The sequence below is a fragment of the Stigmatopora nigra genome, chromosome 1 (assembly GCF_051989575.1).
Source record: "Stigmatopora nigra isolate UIUO_SnigA chromosome 1, RoL_Snig_1.1, whole genome shotgun sequence".
Lineage (NCBI taxonomy): Eukaryota > Metazoa > Chordata > Actinopteri > Syngnathiformes > Syngnathidae > Stigmatopora > Stigmatopora nigra.
The window spans coordinates 13,771,280-13,790,519 of record NC_135508.1 but is presented as its reverse complement, the minus strand read 5'-3'; the positions used below and the strand labels follow the sequence as shown (position 1 = coordinate 13,790,519).

Genomic DNA, 19,240 nt, shown 5'->3' with positions numbered 1-19,240 from the left:
GCAGATGGAAAAATCACTTCCAACATGTTCATCGTTGTCAACTTTGTGTTTGGAGGGGGGGACTAATTCCCTTCCGTTAATGAAAAACACAAATGCAAGTTTTATTTGTTAATGCAGATCCCTTGGTTGACTAAAACATTATTCTGCTTGTAATCTGTATAAGATATCAAACTAATATCAGTAGCAGTAACACATAAATGTAGGGATAAATGTATAACTGTTGCTACGGTTACACTTACGTCAGTGCAGAAGACAAATTCTGGGAGGAAGAAAAAAAGTACGAGTACATGCCTGTGAAAGTAAGAGATTGACAAAGTGGCTAAACACCAGAGTAAGGCACACAACTTTGTGATCTCTACAAATACGCCTGTCAGAATGAAGTAGGCGTTGTTTGAATATGTGTAACAGACAGACAAACGTAGGGAGATGAGAAATAGAGGAGAATATAGCTTTGTACAACTCCTGGATTAGATAACCAAAATGTAGAAGTAAAATTGCAATCATTTCACTGGAGAATGTACTTGAAGAAAAAGACCTTGGTGAAATGTCCTTCATTTTGTGGGATCTTATACAGTCATATACTATACAGTATTATGGTCACAGGGGAAAGTCACACACATCCTCACATTCAAAAATGCTGACGCGCATAACTGGCTCAGCATATTGGTGAGGACAAAATTGACAGATGTATGACAGGGAAGGTGTAGCTCGTTGTCTTTTGTTTCTCCAATTTCTTGATTTAAAGAAACAGGAGTCTTGTGTAAATGATGTATGTCAATGTGTGGGGGAAAGGTATGTGATGGCTGGCAATTCTATGCAGATATAATCCAATTTTTTATCATTATGTGCGGATTATTTGTTTGAAGGTTTAACAAGCAGCAGACACAGACTTCTCGGGACGCTTAAACTGACAATAAGGTGGAGGACGGGCTAGTCTGGACACAGAAACGAAAGGCTTTGCAATGGCGTCTGAAGTGTAAAACACTGCAGAAGTCTTGGCAGGGAGGAATAAAATCCGCAGTTACGCGCACAGAGGAAAAATTAATTGGAAATATGGCTGCAGGCAGTGCTCGTTCATTGTTGGAATTTGACCCAAGAGAACACGAAGAAGCCGAGAAAGGAGCGCACCAGAGCAAAGACAGGGTGGCATATTTTACCAACCGAGGTTCACTTTAACATTTTCTGATGTAAACCATCCCAAAAAAGGACAACAACCCATGCGTTTTCTATGAGTTGTGTTTTTTCCATACTTCAGAATAATATAATTCATTCAAGACAACCAAAAAGTTGTTGTTTCCACAATACTAACACCAAGAACTACATTTATTTTCCAGACTATTATAAGTCACACCACCATTTTTTTTTCTCGCAGAAACAGGACCTGGTTATAAGGTGAATCCAAGTACTGCATTTACCATTCGTTCTTTTACTTTTTACATTGTATTAAGGAGATTAATATAGTACCTAAACAGTGTTATTAGGGGATTTTTATTTTATAAAGTGATATCTTTATTAACAAGAGTCAGTCCTGACACGTGGGTTTATTCCGGGTACTCCGGTTTCCTCCCACAAACCAAAAAACATCCATAATTGGATGCTAAATTGTTCTTAGCTTTCAGTAATTGGCTGTGTATCTCCTGGTGCCTTGTGATTGGCTGGCAACCAGTTCAGGGTGTCCCCTCCCTGGTCCCCAAACTCAGCTTGGATGGCTCCAGCACCCCCTAAGGTTAGGTGGTGCAGAAAAGTAATGAATGAATATTTCTTTATTCATATCCCATCTGCAGTAAAAATGTGACTCTATATTGAAGACACAGTAGGGGGCAGACAGCAGTACCATGCAAGGCAAGACCCCCCACCACTACCACTAAGGGTGTGGGGTCTAGATTCCTTCTATTGTCCAGGTTGCAAGAAGAAAGAAACATCAAGATAATTTATGAACTGAGTGTGTGAGGGGACACTCTTTTCTCTTCCTGACTCGTGAGAAAACGATAGCTGCAGTATTTGTAGATATGAAAATTTCTGCACGGATAAAAAGCTTCCACCTGTTCAACCAGAACTACCGTGTAGTACTCACTTCATTTCTATGTTCAACTCCGCACAAACTGCACCCTTGGGGATCACCCGCAGGCTCTTCAAGCTCTGGAATAAATATACGACACTGATCATGAAAAATACATTTAAGTATAAGCTAGTGGAAGCTGCGTTAGGCTAGGCCAGGGGAGGGCAAACTTTTCAGCCCGGGGGCCATATTCACTTTAAAAATTTGACAGATGGGCCTGGTCAGCACAAGATATGATACATATAAAAAAGTGCATCCGTTAACAGTACATATGAAACATAAACTGAAAAAAAAGATTAAAGTATCAACATACTCATCACTCATCATTAAAGTAGAAAGTATAAAGTACAAAGTAAAGTCAAAAAGAATGTATTAAGAAATATTAAAATGTCATTTAAAAAAAACATAGAGGGGCTGTAAAACACGAAAAACAAACAAGAGTGGACAGAGGTACTGCCACTGGCTTCCGGTTGACGGCGCCATCTTGGAAAAAAAAAACATTATTTGGACAATGTCGGCAGGCCGGATTAAAAAGCCTAGCGGGCCATAGTTTGCCCATGTTTCGGCAAGGCAATGTTTCATTTTAGCTTTTTGATGGATCAGCACTGTTATTGGGATTTAAGTCATTAATCATGACAATAAAGACATCATTTAGGGCAGGGGTGTCCAAACTTTTTGCAAAGAGGGCCAGATTTGGTAAGGTGAAAATGTGTGCGGGCCGACTATTTAGCCTGACATTCTTTGAACCATTAACATTAAATACAAATTAACCTTTTGGGATTTTTTTTAATTACAAATGGCATACTTTTACTTTTACTTTTTTTTTTTTTTACATTTAGGTTTTTACCGAAATCACAAACCACAAAAAATTAAGAAAACTATCAAGGATATCTAAGTTCATGTGAAACATCACATATTATTCACTATTATATGCTCACTGTAGGAACAGTGCTGAAAACAAAACAATGATCACTGCATATTCAAACTGTGATTTTGACCATCACAAAAAAAATAATGAACTCATGTATTTTATACTGTGGTCAACAGTGCTGGCGGGCCGTGTATTATTGATTTCATGATAGAGGCCACGGGCCGGTAAAAATTTGTCCACGGGCCTTAATTGGCCCGCGGGCCGGACTTTGGACATGTCTGATTTAGGGTATAAAGACCTCTATACAATATAAACATTCTTTATTTATGAGATTAAACTCATTCCATTTGACAATTGAATATTTTACAAGGATAGACTGTTTTACAAGATGAACAAAGATTCACGACAATTAAATCGTTCTTTACAAGATTTTAAGGACTTGCAGATTTAGGGGGTAAATCTAAAATTGCAACATTTACCAGCTTTGTGGAATGAGGAAGAGGGAAGAATCGCATTTCAATACAGAGGTTGTTTTTTCTTTATTTCACCATTATGAATAAAGTTCACGTGAATTGAGATGCTTCTCCAGTCACATTGACAGACATTTGGGATTTGCTAGATTTGGAAGGTACGATAAAGCCGTCCTCCATTTCTAAGAATGAAAAGCACACCGGTATTAGAGTCTCTGAAGACTAGACATACACGATGACTTTTATTTGTCCTCCTGCTTTGAGGTTACGCAACAACTATTTTCAGTCGCGTTGTTGAGGTTGCCAATATATACAGTGTGTGTATAATGATATACAGTATTTTATGAGACATTGGGCTGTTGTTTGATGTCGACATGTTCCAGCTCGACATTTCTGCGCTCTCGGGGTTTATGTGACCGTGAAATCCAGTGATTGATGGTGCGCTGGCCACAGGAACACACAAACATGGTGTCGCACTTTCAAGATGACTTGACCCACATTTTGCCTACGTTTCTCATTTATGGGGAACCCAACAGGACCAGGTCACACAACCCTTTTCATTTTAATCTTAGTTTTTAAACTATGATTACAATTGTCATAGGGGATGGGCTATCTATCAGGCTTCGTGCACTCTTCAACGAGAATATGTAGAATATAAAATGAATGAAATGAATCAGGCTGGTGTGTTAAGGATTGTTTTATCTGATAGGAAGTCTACACGTGATATGGCAGTTAGTCAAACATCAATCTCAGAGGTCCACAAATATTTTTCATTGTGTCAATAGAGCAATACTGTGATGTAAAATTATATTAAGTTCAATGCAACAATAATTCAAATAAGAAGGTTGAACAAAAGAAAGAAAACAAAAAAATAATAAAACAATGACCCTCAGGTCAAAACTAATTTTTCTCATGGGCCAGGTTGTATTTAGTTTCATTCAGATGGCCGCTATGTCTACCAATTAGGCTGCCGAAATTAATTGACTATTGATTTGACAGCAGACATTCTTTAATCAGCTAATTAGCCAAACCTTCTTTTTAAATGATTTTTGAAAGTCTTTTATTTTCATCTTGTGTTTTAATCAAAAGAAAAAAAATTGTAAATATTCATTATTTTTCTTTATTAATATAGAACTGAAATGTTTTTTTAATTGTTTGATTTTCATTTAAAAAATAAACTCAGAAAATATATTTAAAGAAATATATCTATTATCATTTATTTAGAACTAATTTTAGAAAACAGGAAATATCCTGTTTCATTTCTTTATTTTAAATGGCCATTTTTTAAAATGAAAAAGATACTGCAAAAAATGAAACTGTTGGACTTTTCTGACTGAAAATATGTATATTTTAAATGTATTTTTTCTAAAAGCACGAGAAATATTCTCAATGTATCTATAATCATTTGAATTTTAGCATGAAACAAAAGGTGACACACACAATTTATACTTACGCATGGCAATTTATACTCACACCGTGCTGTGGCGGGTCGGATCTGGGCCCCCGGACCACCGCTTTGAAAGATGTGCCTTAAGGGGTGGTGAATTTACAACACCCCAAGTTGAGGTTGAATAGGACCATCTAAGGAGAATCATTCTACGAGGTATTTTTGACATATTAACTCTTTCTCTGAGGATACTTATAAAAGTCTATTCATGGTCTTTTCTGTGGGCCACATTGTGTACATGAGACACATCATCGCCAGTTTATAGATCACCCAATTATAATAATAGTCTGCCAGTGTCTATTATCAGTCACATATGTGCCTTTCAATGTGATGCCTGACTTTTATAGAAATCGAGGGCAGAAGCAGGTCAAGCAGGGTTTTATAGGCACATTTACAATCCGGCAAGCCGGAATTGGAGACATTTATGTCTGAGCAGCCTTTATTCTTGGCTCTTGATTTCACGAAACTAGTCCTAGCTTGCGAGACATCACAAGAGCACTTCTGGTGAAAAGCAAGTTACAGTCCCACTAAGTTGGAGTAGTCGCCCCACGAATCTGCAAGTTTTTCTGGCGGATACTCACAAGTCTTGACAGCTGCGTATGACTTGCAGTGACTTTCCTTATCCCCTTACACTTCAATGCTTTCCCGATGAAGCATTAGCCGAGATCCCTGCAGCCTAATGTGGAATTATAGCCGGGATGTCAATACACTGTTGGCGATTAGCTGGATGTGCTCCTCAAGACACTATATCGTGCCATACTTAGAGTTTTGAGCACCATCGGTAATAGGAGATGAAATAAAAGGACTATTGATATCTCGGCCTATACCTGATTGCTTCCTGACGTGAAGCCGATTGACTCTCTAGTCCTAATGATGATAAACTGAGTCAATCCGGCACGGTCACGATCAGTTGCATTCGTCATCGTGGGTATTAATAACCATTCAGACGATGAAGTATACAGTATTAATGGCATGCACGTCAAGCTGTTGCTGTTGGCTGATCTTTCAGCGAGCTATAGGCTGGCGGCAAGCCACTGACTCATCCCTGGCTCATATTTGCACGACCAGTTATTTGTGGTCATGCGTGTATATGACACACCATGTAAGGGGAGGTTGGGCTGGAGGTCATTTGGGAGGCTAACAAACTTTGGTTCCTTAGGTCCCTATTGAGGTGTGAAGTATGGATAAAATCACAAAAAAATATTATTTGTCTTCAAAGTGAGATAGATAAGATGATTTGATGAAGCACATGCTAAATATAGTTTTCATAGATATTCGGGAACTGAATAAATGTTTATATGTTCCATTTCTTGGTTTAATTAAACAGACATGGCCTTTAGACGTTAACTAGCAGGGTAGCCATGGTATTTTGCTAAATGACACGGTATTTCTGACGTCACAAGCTCAACACAAGTGACTTTTTTCATGGTTTTCGTTCTGATAAGTGGTAGCCACTTACATTTCAGAAGCCTGATACCTAAAGTTCAAGAATCAGATTCTGTAATCCAGTCACCATCAGAGACATCTGCAAAAGCAGAAAAGTTTTTGGCAAAAATGCAAGAATTGTCTGATTTTTCGTTTTACTTGAACACACTCCAGTTGGAATTATGTTTGTAGCAACCAACTTTGTTGACAACTCCTTCAAAAAGTTGCACCGACTTAAGATTTACCAGTGGAATATGACGTTACGCCTTGCATAAAAAAAGCAAAAAAAACAAGCTGGCAAATAGGGTCCTGTATTCAAAGGCAAGATATAATCCTCACGGAAGACAATAGCGGAGTCGTACCAAGCACATATTACTAAATGATCCACGCCGAGAATGAACACCCCAAGCAGGACCACCTAACTGGGTCAAGTGGACCCTGTGAGATCACGCTGGAAATCCGCGCACGCGTACCAGACGCCACCCGATCCCACTTCTCTCCACATGAGATGCAAATGAGAGGGAGCAGGATGGATGGAGAAACCGGCAATGAAGAGGTGCTAAAATCAAAGCCCGGGAGAACAGCCTGGCCTCATCTGCATTTTCAATCAAGAGTGAGAGGAGAGGAATTGGTATAATGTGGCGAGGCAATGAAAGATGCGTCAAAATGGAGCGCAAAAAAGAGAAGCCGGAGACAAATGGGGAATAAAAGAATATATGCACTGAGTGGATTCCCGTAAGACTAACAAGTGGATGGGAGACAGTAAAATGTGGCCCAGTCCTGAATTATGAAACAGTGAGGAGAGTTTCGGAAGTTGGTTAAAAATGATTGATGGCTTGAACTGCAAATGCAGACAAAAAACAATGTTGCTCTTATTCCCATAATACAACCCACCCCTCTTTCCCCCTTGTGGTAACTCCGCACTCTCAACCACATCAGATTCGCTGGGAAACTCATCTTCAGCTGTGCGAGAGGGGAATGCGGGTTGGAGACCCTACACCCGCTTCTTTATTTACACACAAATCCATCTAGTCTGTGCCAATTAAAACACACCCATCAAGAGACAGCCACTTTTATTATAACTGTATGTTGGTTCGAGTAACATATAGAATCAGCCTTTTACAATTCTATTTGTTTAAAAAAAAACATCTCATCACAATACAATGACAGTACACAAAAAGAAGGAAGTCTGTCGTCAGTGGCATTTGTTTAGGTTGACAATTTGGCACAAAATATTTAAATGTGGTATTGCAACGTGTGTATGTGTGTGTGAAATAATAACGGTTGCATGTGGCGCACCTTTTGAAGAGTGTAGCTGCACTTTCACAGGCACCGTTTATCAGGCCCCGAGGACTCGGACTCAGGGTGGAAAATAATTAAAGACGGCACAATATTGCTCCTCTACGTTCAAATAGTATTCCTGCTTGCTTGCAATACTACTTGACAGCTCTGTAAAAATCCATCGTGGTTACACAATGCTGGCACCTTTTCTCCATAAAAAAAAGGACTGCCTTACCTTTGTGCAAAAACAACGCCGTGCTAACGTGACATGCGGATGCGATCCAACTACAGTATAGTGAGGAACTAGATTAGTTTGTTATTACACGAGAATTCATTTGGCTTTTATTTTGCATTGACTAGAGAAGGAAGCCAAAATAAGAGCGCTAGTGAATTCAACTGAATTTACTCTGCAATACGCAGTGAATATATTAAAAAATGGCTTAAAAAGGATCAAAACAGTTGTCAAACTAAATATAAAAAGAAAAGAACCCAAGGATCAATACACGTCAGGTATTTGAAACTACTATATGTTTGTTGCCAATACTGAATAATAATTTAAACACAATTTTAGACAGATAACAGACTGTATATTCTTTGTCCTCGGATAAAAGCGACCAATATTACTAGGTTTAATGAGTGACCAATGTATCTTCGTAATTGCATAACTTCATATAATGCATAAACATCAGAAGTCGCAATTATGATCCACAAATCATTTAATGAATCCTATTCAATTCCAATCCTATTGTTTCCAAACGTAGTCAATGAGACAATGCAATTTTCCTTAATTAAAATAATCCATTTTCCTTTAATTCTTCGGGAGACGGTATTTTGTATTTATTGCAATGGGCAAAAATCATTGGAGTATTTTGAGATGTGAGGTCAAGGGACAAATTAAACCCGTATCTTCAAAGCAGCATTTTAATCGGGGGAGAAAAAAAAACAAACCAGCTCCACAGGGTCTACAAATATAGTGGCTTGGCTTTGCTCAAACCCAGCAAAAATGGAGAATGCAATCATTGTTGGAGGGTGAGATGTGCAAGATGTGGAAATTAAAGGAACAATTCCTTCTCGGGAGCGTAGGCAAATTTTAGGAGGCTTTGATGTACCCCTAAAACGTCTCCTGCTGCTCACTTAGTGCTATAAGACACAACATGCACACTCACAAGAAATAATCCTCGAACAGTAACTTGATTCATACACACTTACGTACGCACACACATGGCATGTCTCCTTGGGACGCATAAAAATCTTTCACTTTAAAATTTGTTATCTTTAAAAAAAAAAAAAACTACAGTCGTGACTAAAACTTAGTTATTGTCCATTTGTTAAATCCGGATCCCTCGGGGTCGGTAGTGCAATGCCCGGTGCACCCCCCCAAAAAAATTAAAACTCATGCTGTCTCAAGAGTCACACTTTCTGGTTGGCTGTGGGACCGGACCACGTTGTTCCCTTTCAAACCCATTAATTCCAACAAACACATCCTGTGCATTCAAAATGTGGCTTTTGCTTGCACTGGGGCAGCCTGAGAAGTTCATTTGTTAATATTGGGTAGACAAGTGGTCTTTTATTCCCACATGGCAGTGAACTCACCTGTGCTGTTAAAAAAAATTAAAAAAATAAATGGAGAAAAAAAAGAAGAATCCCTGCACATCCACTGCAGAGCTGAAATGTTTCTGAGTACAGCAGGAAGCTTCTTGTACGCTCCCAAAGAAACACGGCGCCCATTTTACTCCCAATGTTCTCGGCTTGGAAACAACTGGGTGTCCCACAAGTCATTGGCGGGAGTGTGTCTGTGGTGCGTCTGCTGTTTTTTGGGAGCACTGCAGTGTGAAGGTGCAGGGGAAAGTATTTGTCAGTCCATCTCCAGGTCCATCAATTTGTTGCGTGAGCGTGGAGTGTGTGCGGCGTTGCGACAGCAGCACTGGGCGCAAACAAGGCCTAGAACCAATGAGAAGAGGCCCACACCTGCAGAGAGTACAAGGATACATTGGAGTTTGGGGTTTTTGTCTTAGTTGGTGGCGCTCTTTCCATGGTAGGAAATCTTTGGGAAAGCAGTCATTGCCTAAATGTATAAGCTATAGCCTTAAAATTGCCTTAAAATCCTTGAATTTTACAATTGCTCTCATATAAGATAACCCTCTGATTCACAAGTTTCACCCCCAGATTCATTGTATTAATAGGGAGTACAAATATGTTACTTTGAAGGGAAAATCTTAAGAAAAATCATAGCACGTGGTATCTCTGAGGTACTGTATAAATCGAATTGGTCATAAACTGTAATCTTTTCAATGTTTCATTAAAGTCCTTGAATCCAAGGGTTCACTTATGCTATTTTCAAATAAAAAATACAAACCGTTTTTATTTGTGGTATTAGTTTACATTGAAAGTACTTGTTTAACTCTTCTGGTTTTAATGAAGCCGAGTGCTGTAATACTGAATATGTTTACTGAATACTTAGGTCTTGCTGAATCCTGGTTTAAAAGGTTTTTGTTAATGTCATCACAAATGTCATCTCTTTTTTTGCCTAATTTTACAGTGACAAATGGTTTTTGGATCGAAACAAATGAGAAGAAAATCAGTAGAGTATATTATGCCCACAGAACAATATATTCTTGTCTCATTCAAATCCATTCCAATATCTTATTCATGCAAACAAAAGTATACCAAATATATTTTACCTATCGATGCTGTAACACCGTACAAGAGGGGAAACTTTAGGGACTCCCAAACTGTAAATAAAAAGAAAAAAAAAACAGGATAAGTAGTAAATATGCGTTGGCAATGCACTTCAAGTGCACACACTCCTTACCAGCGAATCGCACTGTCAAGAATATTCGAGATGAAGTCAACTCCCCAGCTTGAGTCCAAACTCCTGTGGAGGCAGACAGGTACCATGGAGTGGCGACACAGTGGTACTCTCCGCTATCACTAGGAGAACAAACACATCAAAACTCAGAACCATGAGCAGAAAGAGAATCACCCTGTGGTCATACATAAAATACAAAAAAAAAGGCCAGTTTGTCTCAATACTCATAGTACGAGTTAAAATCCAACCACTTGACAGAGTATGATTATTACTATTATGACGTAAGCTGTCAAGTAAGCTGTCACTGGTAATAAAAGACTGTATATATGCAGTTTTACTTTATTAATTTACTGAATGTACCTGTTTAAGGTAAACAATGGCTTCAACACAAATAATTTTTGTAGCCAATACAATCAAACAAGCCTCTATATTTTTTGTAGAAGGCGAAAATTGGGGTGTCAACTAGGAATGTCCTGATGCTGATTTATTTGGGATATGTTTTGTCGATACCGAACTGATGCCCATATTTTTAGACCAATGTTGTTTTGGCATTGGTAAAAACACACACTCACCTGTCATGTGCGCCATGGACATTCAGCGTGTACGAATGCGTGTCCTCACGCTCCATGGAAACGTCACTGGAGGCGTTGCGATACGCTTTGCTCACCACACCAAAGCGGTCAACGCTGGCTACCTGTGTTGTTGTCTGCCCACCTCGAAGTCTCGTGAAAAACCACCGCACCTCATAGGCCAGGTGGTCTAAAAGAAACACAAGCCTTTGAAATGTCAAGTCATTCCCATTAACCTAGTTTAATATTTAGATAAATGTCCCTCCCTAATTGGTGCAAAAGACGAACAAGGGGCTAGTGCCCATATTTTCTTCCTTAAGGGCTGTTGTCAAAACTTTCAATTAGTAATATTATCTTCTTGTTCTAAGCGCAACGAGGGAGTATAAATAAACCACATGGTTGGTGGAATGGTCGTTTCCTATACCTACCAAAGCTTGTGTATTCAAATCTAAACACATGCGACCATGTACTAGGCTATGTTCGCACTCCAGATTAGATTTGCGACAAATATCTCGTTTATAAATTATGTAGTGTGAACAGTCCAATTCAGATTTTTTCATCGGCTCATTCATGAATAAAAACTGCATCTATTTGACACTCTGCACTTTGAGCGCACATTTGAATGCATGAATTTGTCTCATATGTCATAAACAAATGAACAAAAGATATATTTTCTTACTTTTACTGCATTGAAACTATGAGCTGCTGGCAAGATAGCTACGGTGGCATAAAATCTTCAAACTATCCACAAGAGTGCGACGGCAGAGACCTCCAGACTGGTTAATATTTACTTCTGTGTAAACACTGCAACACGAGGCGGCATGTCACAGTGCAAGTGTATGAATTTGCAGTGGCATTCTGTTGACACTACGAGTTGCATATTTTTGTAATCTAAACGGCTACACAGAAGAAGTGGAATTCACCCCCGCCCCAAAAAATCAAAACTAGGAATCACACTTTTAAGTATCCTTGACCAAGACACTGAATCCCATTTGTTGCTGATTGTCCATCATCAGTAGCTGCACTAAGAAACAGTGTTAAAGTGCTTTGAGTGCCTTTCGGGTAGAAGTATGAACGCGAAAGGCCAGCTACCATTCACTACAACACAACAAGTACTTTATTGTACTTTAGTACCAGCAACTTTGTAGAGATTAGTAATACAAATAAAACACAGATGAATTTAGAGTTGGATTTCCTCAAAATCCCATCCCATTATCCATCTGGAATGATGATCTGTACTTTTGCATCTAGCATAACATTTACAAAGACATGTCACATCTTAGAAATACAGCTAATTGTAGTGTTTTGGATGCACCCCGACAAGTGACACCCACGTGTATACATCAGAACCTTCCGAGCAGCGTAGGGAGTGGCTGCTGCTCTCTCAGTTATGGCGATAAAACTAATGGATAGGCGCCATAAGAAAAAAGGATGCGGGTGATGACAAATGGAAGCAAACGGGGATGAGAGAGAATTATGATAATAGATGTAATCGTCGGAGGAGGGGGGGGGAAGCTAATTATTTGCAGGAGAGAGTGAAGAAAAGAGAGATAGGCAGAAAGGGAGAGCACAAACCAGTCATTAGTGTGTCAGGGAGAAGAACCATTAACACTGTAATGCCTCCTATATACAGACACACAAACTCACACTTCATACAATACATGTAGAAAAATACAGCAAAACAAACAGAGATGCACAGATACATACAATAAGCACCATATGATATAAACTATAGGTATCAGAGAAACTCAGGAGCCTTTGCAATTGACGCAAAAGAAAAGAAAAAGGCAAACAAAGATGAAAACCATTAAAAGACGGTGGGTGTCAGGCAAGAAAATGATAGATGAAGAAACGAGGTGGATGAGAGAAGAGAATGGAGCGAACATAATGAAGAGGAAAGAGTGAAGTCACCCGAAGCGGAGTAATGAATCACATCTCAACTTCCCTCGCTCGCCTGCTCACTTCCTAAAGGATTTGAGTGTTACGCCTTTAAAAAACAGTCATGGCACCCGCTATGATAATCAAGCTTTTGATTTTCCTTCTCATCAGGCTGAGCACTACCTACAACACTCACTCAACAAAATGCACTGACATCTGTTCGGTCAATTGTGTTGTAGACCAGATAAATGCCATAATATAACAGTTGTATTTGACCAAGTATCAACTATCACTGTAAGAAAATAACATAAACCAGAAGACAAACTATGTCACTACAATGAATGGATGTGAAGGATGAAATACCTCATTACATTTTAGCAGTGCTGATTAAAGGCTGAAAACAACTTTGCCAACCCCAACATTGGGATTTCCCAATATACAATCATATTAGTTAGATTTTGTATTGTTAGAAATGGGTACTTGTCAAAATATGCAAACCTGTTGACAGGGTGGACAATAACAAGGAGGGAATTCTCAGGTTAAAATAAAAACCAATGGTGGAACTTTACTTAGAAAACACAACATGTGCTCAGTTTTTATATCACATCTGTTAGCTAGACAATATCCAAGCACACACATGAGATACAAACCAGGAAAGCAATTTAAATAATTTATTCTGGTATTCACTGTTTCAGCATGCTTTAGACTAAAAAAAAATGTTACTTGTTATGACACTGGCAAGAAAGCCAAAAAGACCAAGAAAGTCCCCAAGCAAGTCCGGACAAAGTTCTTGCATAAAAGTCAGGCTTATGTTTTAAAAAATAAATCTTTGATGATGTGAATAGGGAAATGTCACATGACAGTTGTCACTCAGTTATTTATTTATTTATTGTTTGTTAAAAAACAGGTTTGCTTCAAAAATTGCACCAGATTTTCAGACATTGGGATACATGATGCGTTTTCCATCAGTACTCAAAAACACACACATTTTTGCATAATATCACAGGCTGCTCGTTTCTGGTAATGGCAACTACGTTCAAGGAATGAAGCTATATTTAGTAAGCCTCAGCTTTCTAACAGTTTGTCCTCTATCCCTCATCCATTACTTCTTTGTTCTTGACAGCCGTGATGACTGGAATGAGCAGTTTAGAAGGGGTGGTTTGAATTTGGAGATTTGGAGTACTTAGTGGGTGTGGAGATTATTTTGTTTACGAAATAGCTAAGAATACAAGGGGGACACCTTGAGCGTCTACCCACAATTTGCTCCTACAGATTCCTCAACGAGGCTGACATGCAGCTGTGGACCCCCCCAAGTGGACTACAGTCTCTGGACCCTGCTAGGTTAGGTCTTTCAAACCAAAATTGGGAAAGAAGCGTCCCCTTATTTGATCTGGCTGCGAGGAAGTGACAGGGCAGGGACTATCTTTTCTTTTATTCCCCCATAATCAGCTATAAGTCATACATAACAACAGAAAAAAATGGTGGTTCGATAAAAGAAAAGTAAAATCAGTCCTGTACATTTTACAGCACAATTAAAATAAAAACTAAGACCAATCTTTTGTTTTCTACCGTTTCCAACAAGATTACGGGTTTGGTGTCCAGCTATGTTTGTCCCTTCATTGTAACTTGGCACTACGAGGAATTGGAGATGCAACACTGGAGGAAAATCCCGTCAACCTGATTAGCGAACAACTTCACTAAGTACTAAGGCTTCATTACATGTTTTTTTTTAGTGATGTGGTGGCTTCATTAAGCAGGGAAGGAGCAGCATTGCAATGGCATATTGGGAACTACAGCACACCTAGAACGGAGTATCTGGCTTTCTTCTAAGCTCATAAAACTAAAATGGCTGTCTGTGGAAATGAAAACAGCCTGATTGGATTTTCTTCTGATTAATCCCTGGAGAAGACTACAAGGGTCCTAACTGCCTGAAATTCAAACACAGACACGCAAAATACCGGCAATTACCACACAGGCTTATAATGAAAATGGCTGAGTTCTCCGCACCATAAAGCAAGGCGGCGTTGGCAGAGCGGAATCCCGACAAAAGATAAAAACAACATTTAGCCTTAAGAGACGAAGCTGCCGGGCAGCAATCCACCCCTCATTACTGCTTAGCGCTCATCTACTGACTGATTCTTGTTCTTCACGCCTTGGCTTTTTTGATCGGTAAACTGAGAGTTGAATTTGATATTCAAGGCTTCATTGAAATTCTTTGCCTTTTTTTAACAGTGCAGCTCATAAAATGAAAATCACTGTACTAAATCTATACCTATTTTTCTATTACCTTGACATATTTAATACATTTTCCCGTCTATCTCTCTTCTGTATTTCTTGCTTTATTGACCAGCCTCCCACTACGTCCTCCATTACGCATCCCTTTTTGTTACGCTATCAGAAGCATAAAAGTGTCAAAAGTGTGCGCATCAATTTTGATTCAAGTCATCTGGAGGTCTCTGAATATTACAAATGTTTAGGAATAATTGAATGAGACCAGCTGAGGCGCATTAAAGTTATATGAAAGAATCTTCTTCCCCCTTCATAATGTGGAAAAGGCATTTATCCCACCTTAGTTGTGGGATATGCAGTACATTGAGTCAAAGCGAACAAGACATTTTTGCTGTCCAAACGAAATTAAAGCTTATGCTGTACAAGCGTATCCTGTTGAGATGAACATTGATGATTTAACATCCAATCAGGTGGTGTGATTTCAAGCTGCCAAGCTGCATCAACAAATCCATCTGTCTCCTGGTTTTGTTACTTACATAATCACCACTTTCTAGATTCCTGGAGCTCTTCCAGTAGTGGGGATGGTGGGGGGCAAAACATTCTAATGGTGGTTCGTTTTTGGACGTTATTCAAATGCAACTTGAAATGTACTAGTGTGACTCATCTTTTTATTTTTGCACCATCTAATGAGTATGTATACCTAGCTAATTTCCGGACAGGCAATGCTTTTTACGAACTGCTGTGAAATGCAACCAATGGGCAAGGATTTTTTCCCACCCCTCAACAAGCTTTTTTTTTTCCAACTCGGGGAAACTTTTCACACCATTCTCAAGCGTCCTTCTTCTCCATTTGCTGGCTGTGCTATTCACCCTCCATCGCTGTTGCTCACTTTAACAGTCTGTTTAGTGGCCTCCACTTTTCTCTCATTCACTCCCTCTCCACATCACCACCTATTCTTTCGCGAGCTCGTTCTGTCTCCTCGGCCGGCTAACGGAGCGTGAGATTGGCTAATTAACGGTTGCCTGTCGCCCCTGCAAAGACAGCTGGGTAATTTGGTGAGAGTGGAGAGGAAGGGAGAGGAGGAGGAAAAGGAGCAAAAGGAATGAAAAGAGAGACGATAGACTTGTGACTCAAAAAGATGATACGATCCATTCATCAGAGGTGCTCAACAATTTGGCAGGTGTTAATCACCTGCTTGGGGAAGGTCACAAAGTGCAAACACGACAAACATCGGCATGTTTGTCGCTTTACTTCAGCCCTAGCCATTTTAAAAAGATGGGGCAGAAACACTTTCAAAGTTCCACCTGTTATAAAAGAGCTGGAATAAATGTCACAGATGGAAGTTTATCTGAGTGCTTGTGAATTACTTCCGGATCAAATGACCGAGCAGGTAGAACATTATTATTTTTTTTTTTAAAGAGAGTTTTGGTCAGAGATATAATTTTTTTTTGTGTTCAGTGTGTGATGCCTTTTTGCATTTTCATGCTCCAATATCCATCAAATGGGCATGTGCATACGTAGCAACAATGACTCAGTTGGTTCCAAATTGATTTTGAGGAAATACTGAGATTAAAGACGATTGCTTTAAAACGTTAATCTTGATTTGTTCTTTGAAAAGCCAAAAAGCTGCATGATGCACACAGCTTAATCATTTCCTGGTGATTTTAAAAAGGTATGGAATTTCCCATGACTGAAAATAAGGACAAAGCTTCATTGTAGAGGGAAAAAAATATGTCCAAATGATGATGTCATGGCTGTCGGTAAAGTAAAATTGGAGTGTGATTTAAACACACTTCCTGAAGATGCATGAAATTTAGTTAGCATGCAGTGGTAAACTAGCAGAAAGAACATAACAGTTCAAAAGATAGTGTCATGTGTGTTTTATGTTTCGCATAGTATGAGCAACTATGCCAATGCTGTTTGAATGCTGCAATATGGCCTTAAATCAATGCCTGCCATTGACAAAAATGGGTCTTCATTTCATTTACACTCGAGCTTTCTTTCTTTACTAAAATATTGCTATAAGTACATCTGAATTATAACATATTGGTAACTAAATGCACCGATTTTAGTCCATCTTTGAGTAAAAGGCATTGAGACACCGCTGGGGGGCTTTCAGGGAATGCTGTTACATAGTTGAGGCAAAATAGTCAAGCAGCAACATGTGATCATGACTGAAACACAATCGGTGGATATTGCAAACTTTTGTTGGAAATACACCAAGTATGCAGAGAAATGCTTTTCAAAAAGAGAAGTTTGGCGCCAGAGCCTATTTATTTTAACGGACATACAAAAAATTAAAACATTTACATACTATTTACATGTTATCTGTTCCTGCTTAGATTTCCAGATAGCAGAGTAAACATATTATTCGACATGAACAGGGAATAATGGAGAACGCCATTAAGATTTGGAAAATTGGAAGGTGTTAGGAATCCAGTGTTGTAAGCAATAGGGTTTTTAGCCCTGATTAAAAAGGGTTGGATGCATTTAGTCGATATATGGCTGTCATGTGAAGTACATAAGAGTAACAGACGCACAGACAAATTGAATTCAGCTTTTAAACCACATTCCTCCCAGAGCTATCAGCAACAGTCAAAACAACTGACCTATCTCTCTTTTTATCTACCTGTCCTCCTTTCTCCCTACTTAGCCTGAGACCCAAATTTACTTAGCAGCAAATGTTACACTATTATAGAAAATCACTCCTGGGGAAAAAAAGACGAAAGGGGATGGATGGTTAGACTCGTCATTGGAATAGTAATGAAGTGTGGCCTCATAAAAGTGTAAACACCCCGTGTGATGTCACACTTTGGTCCGGAGGTGTGCGAAGCGCAGAGGGGGAGGCACACTTTTGATGTCAAATTGTGTCAAAACTACTCGACGGATTGAGACTAAAGCCTGCTATTATGTTGCAGGTGATTAGAGAGAGTAAGTTGGCCTAGAAAAATGGAAGGCGCAATTTTGGTTGGAATAGCAGTTTAATAAGAAGGAGTTATTTTTTAAGCCATTGAAAATGTAAATAACAAATACTATTTCGTACTCTTGGATGATGCTTTACATTTCTGGTGCTAAACCTGTCAAATCACTGTGTTCTTATCCATTAAGTGTATTAATTCATCTATTAAATGTCATTTCTTGATTTTTCCTCCCTCGGAATATAAAGACACTGTAAGAACATTATTTATACTTTTATTTTGCAATAAGTGAAGTTGCCGTAATTAAAGGAAGACTATTCAATTATTCTTTTATAGAATTGACATCAATGTACTGATAAATAAAAGCACTGAATTATTTGCTATTTATAGATGTGACAATCTTGAATTTTTCCAAAATGGGTGTCCTTTTTAAAAAATAGAAAACAGTCTAATTTTTTTCGTCAAACGAACAATTAGATGTTTGCTTTTTGTGCATTATGGAAAATATTATAGCAGGTAATAACGTCTATTTTACGGAAATGTTCACCTGTTATTTACACATGAACCAGTGAAATTATTTCATTAACACCTACCATCTGGAGAAAAATATGTTCTATTGCTATTACACAGACAAGTTTGGTCTTTTAAAAACACGATTGCAGTTCAATTGACTTTGCTGTACAAATGATTGCTGATGAAGTGAGGGAGAATCATGGGAAGTGCATGAATGAATAAATAATGCTCGTCTTAAAAGCAAGTTTGAACAGGAACGCTGTCTTTAGCAGCCTTTTAGGAATGTACTTGCTCAATTGCACAACTGAGTTACAAAACGGCCAGCGAGCTGGTGTGAGCGCACAAACGTCTATCAGGGAAGAATGAGTTATACAAATTGCCCAACTACGTAGGTAGCAAATTCCGAATCAAGGCCCCCATGCTCGTGTAGTGGTCCATTTGCCTGACTTAGGTACGGGCAGTTTGGGATCGATTCCTGCTTAGTGGCAGTGTGATTGTGATTGCTGTGCAAATTGTTATTTGTGTCTATATGTGCTTTACGATTGGCTGGCGACCAGATTGGGGAGTTGTCTGCCTTTCACCAAGCCAGCGGAGTCTCTGGCATTCCTATTTTGGTTGTATTAACGTGACATACTGGAGGGTACATCATTTTAATATATATATATTTAAATAAATGGTTTTAAATATTATACCAAAGCAACCGCATAAATGTGTAGATTGAATTGACCTGAAATGTGTAATTTGATATAACTAATGGACCTGGAGAGACTA

General features: G+C 38.9%; 1 protein-coding gene across 1 annotated transcript in view; it reads right to left on the bottom strand.

The window, feature by feature from the left end:
• Positions 1–7,328: 7,328 nt before the first annotated feature.
• Positions 7,329–19,240, bottom strand: part of ptgfrnb (prostaglandin F2 receptor inhibitor b) — a 31,089-nt gene continuing 19,177 nt past the window's right edge. The window contains exons 12-15 of the mRNA XM_077717921.1: positions 10,935–11,121; positions 10,366–10,484; positions 10,235–10,285; positions 7,329–9,521 (exon numbers count right to left, since the gene is read on the bottom strand). Of these exons, the coding sequence (XP_077574047.1) occupies positions 9,409–9,521; positions 10,235–10,285; positions 10,366–10,484; positions 10,935–11,121 (470 nt within the window). The 3' untranslated portion in view covers positions 7,329–9,408. The remainder of the gene's footprint in view (positions 9,522–10,234; positions 10,286–10,365; positions 10,485–10,934; positions 11,122–19,240) is intronic.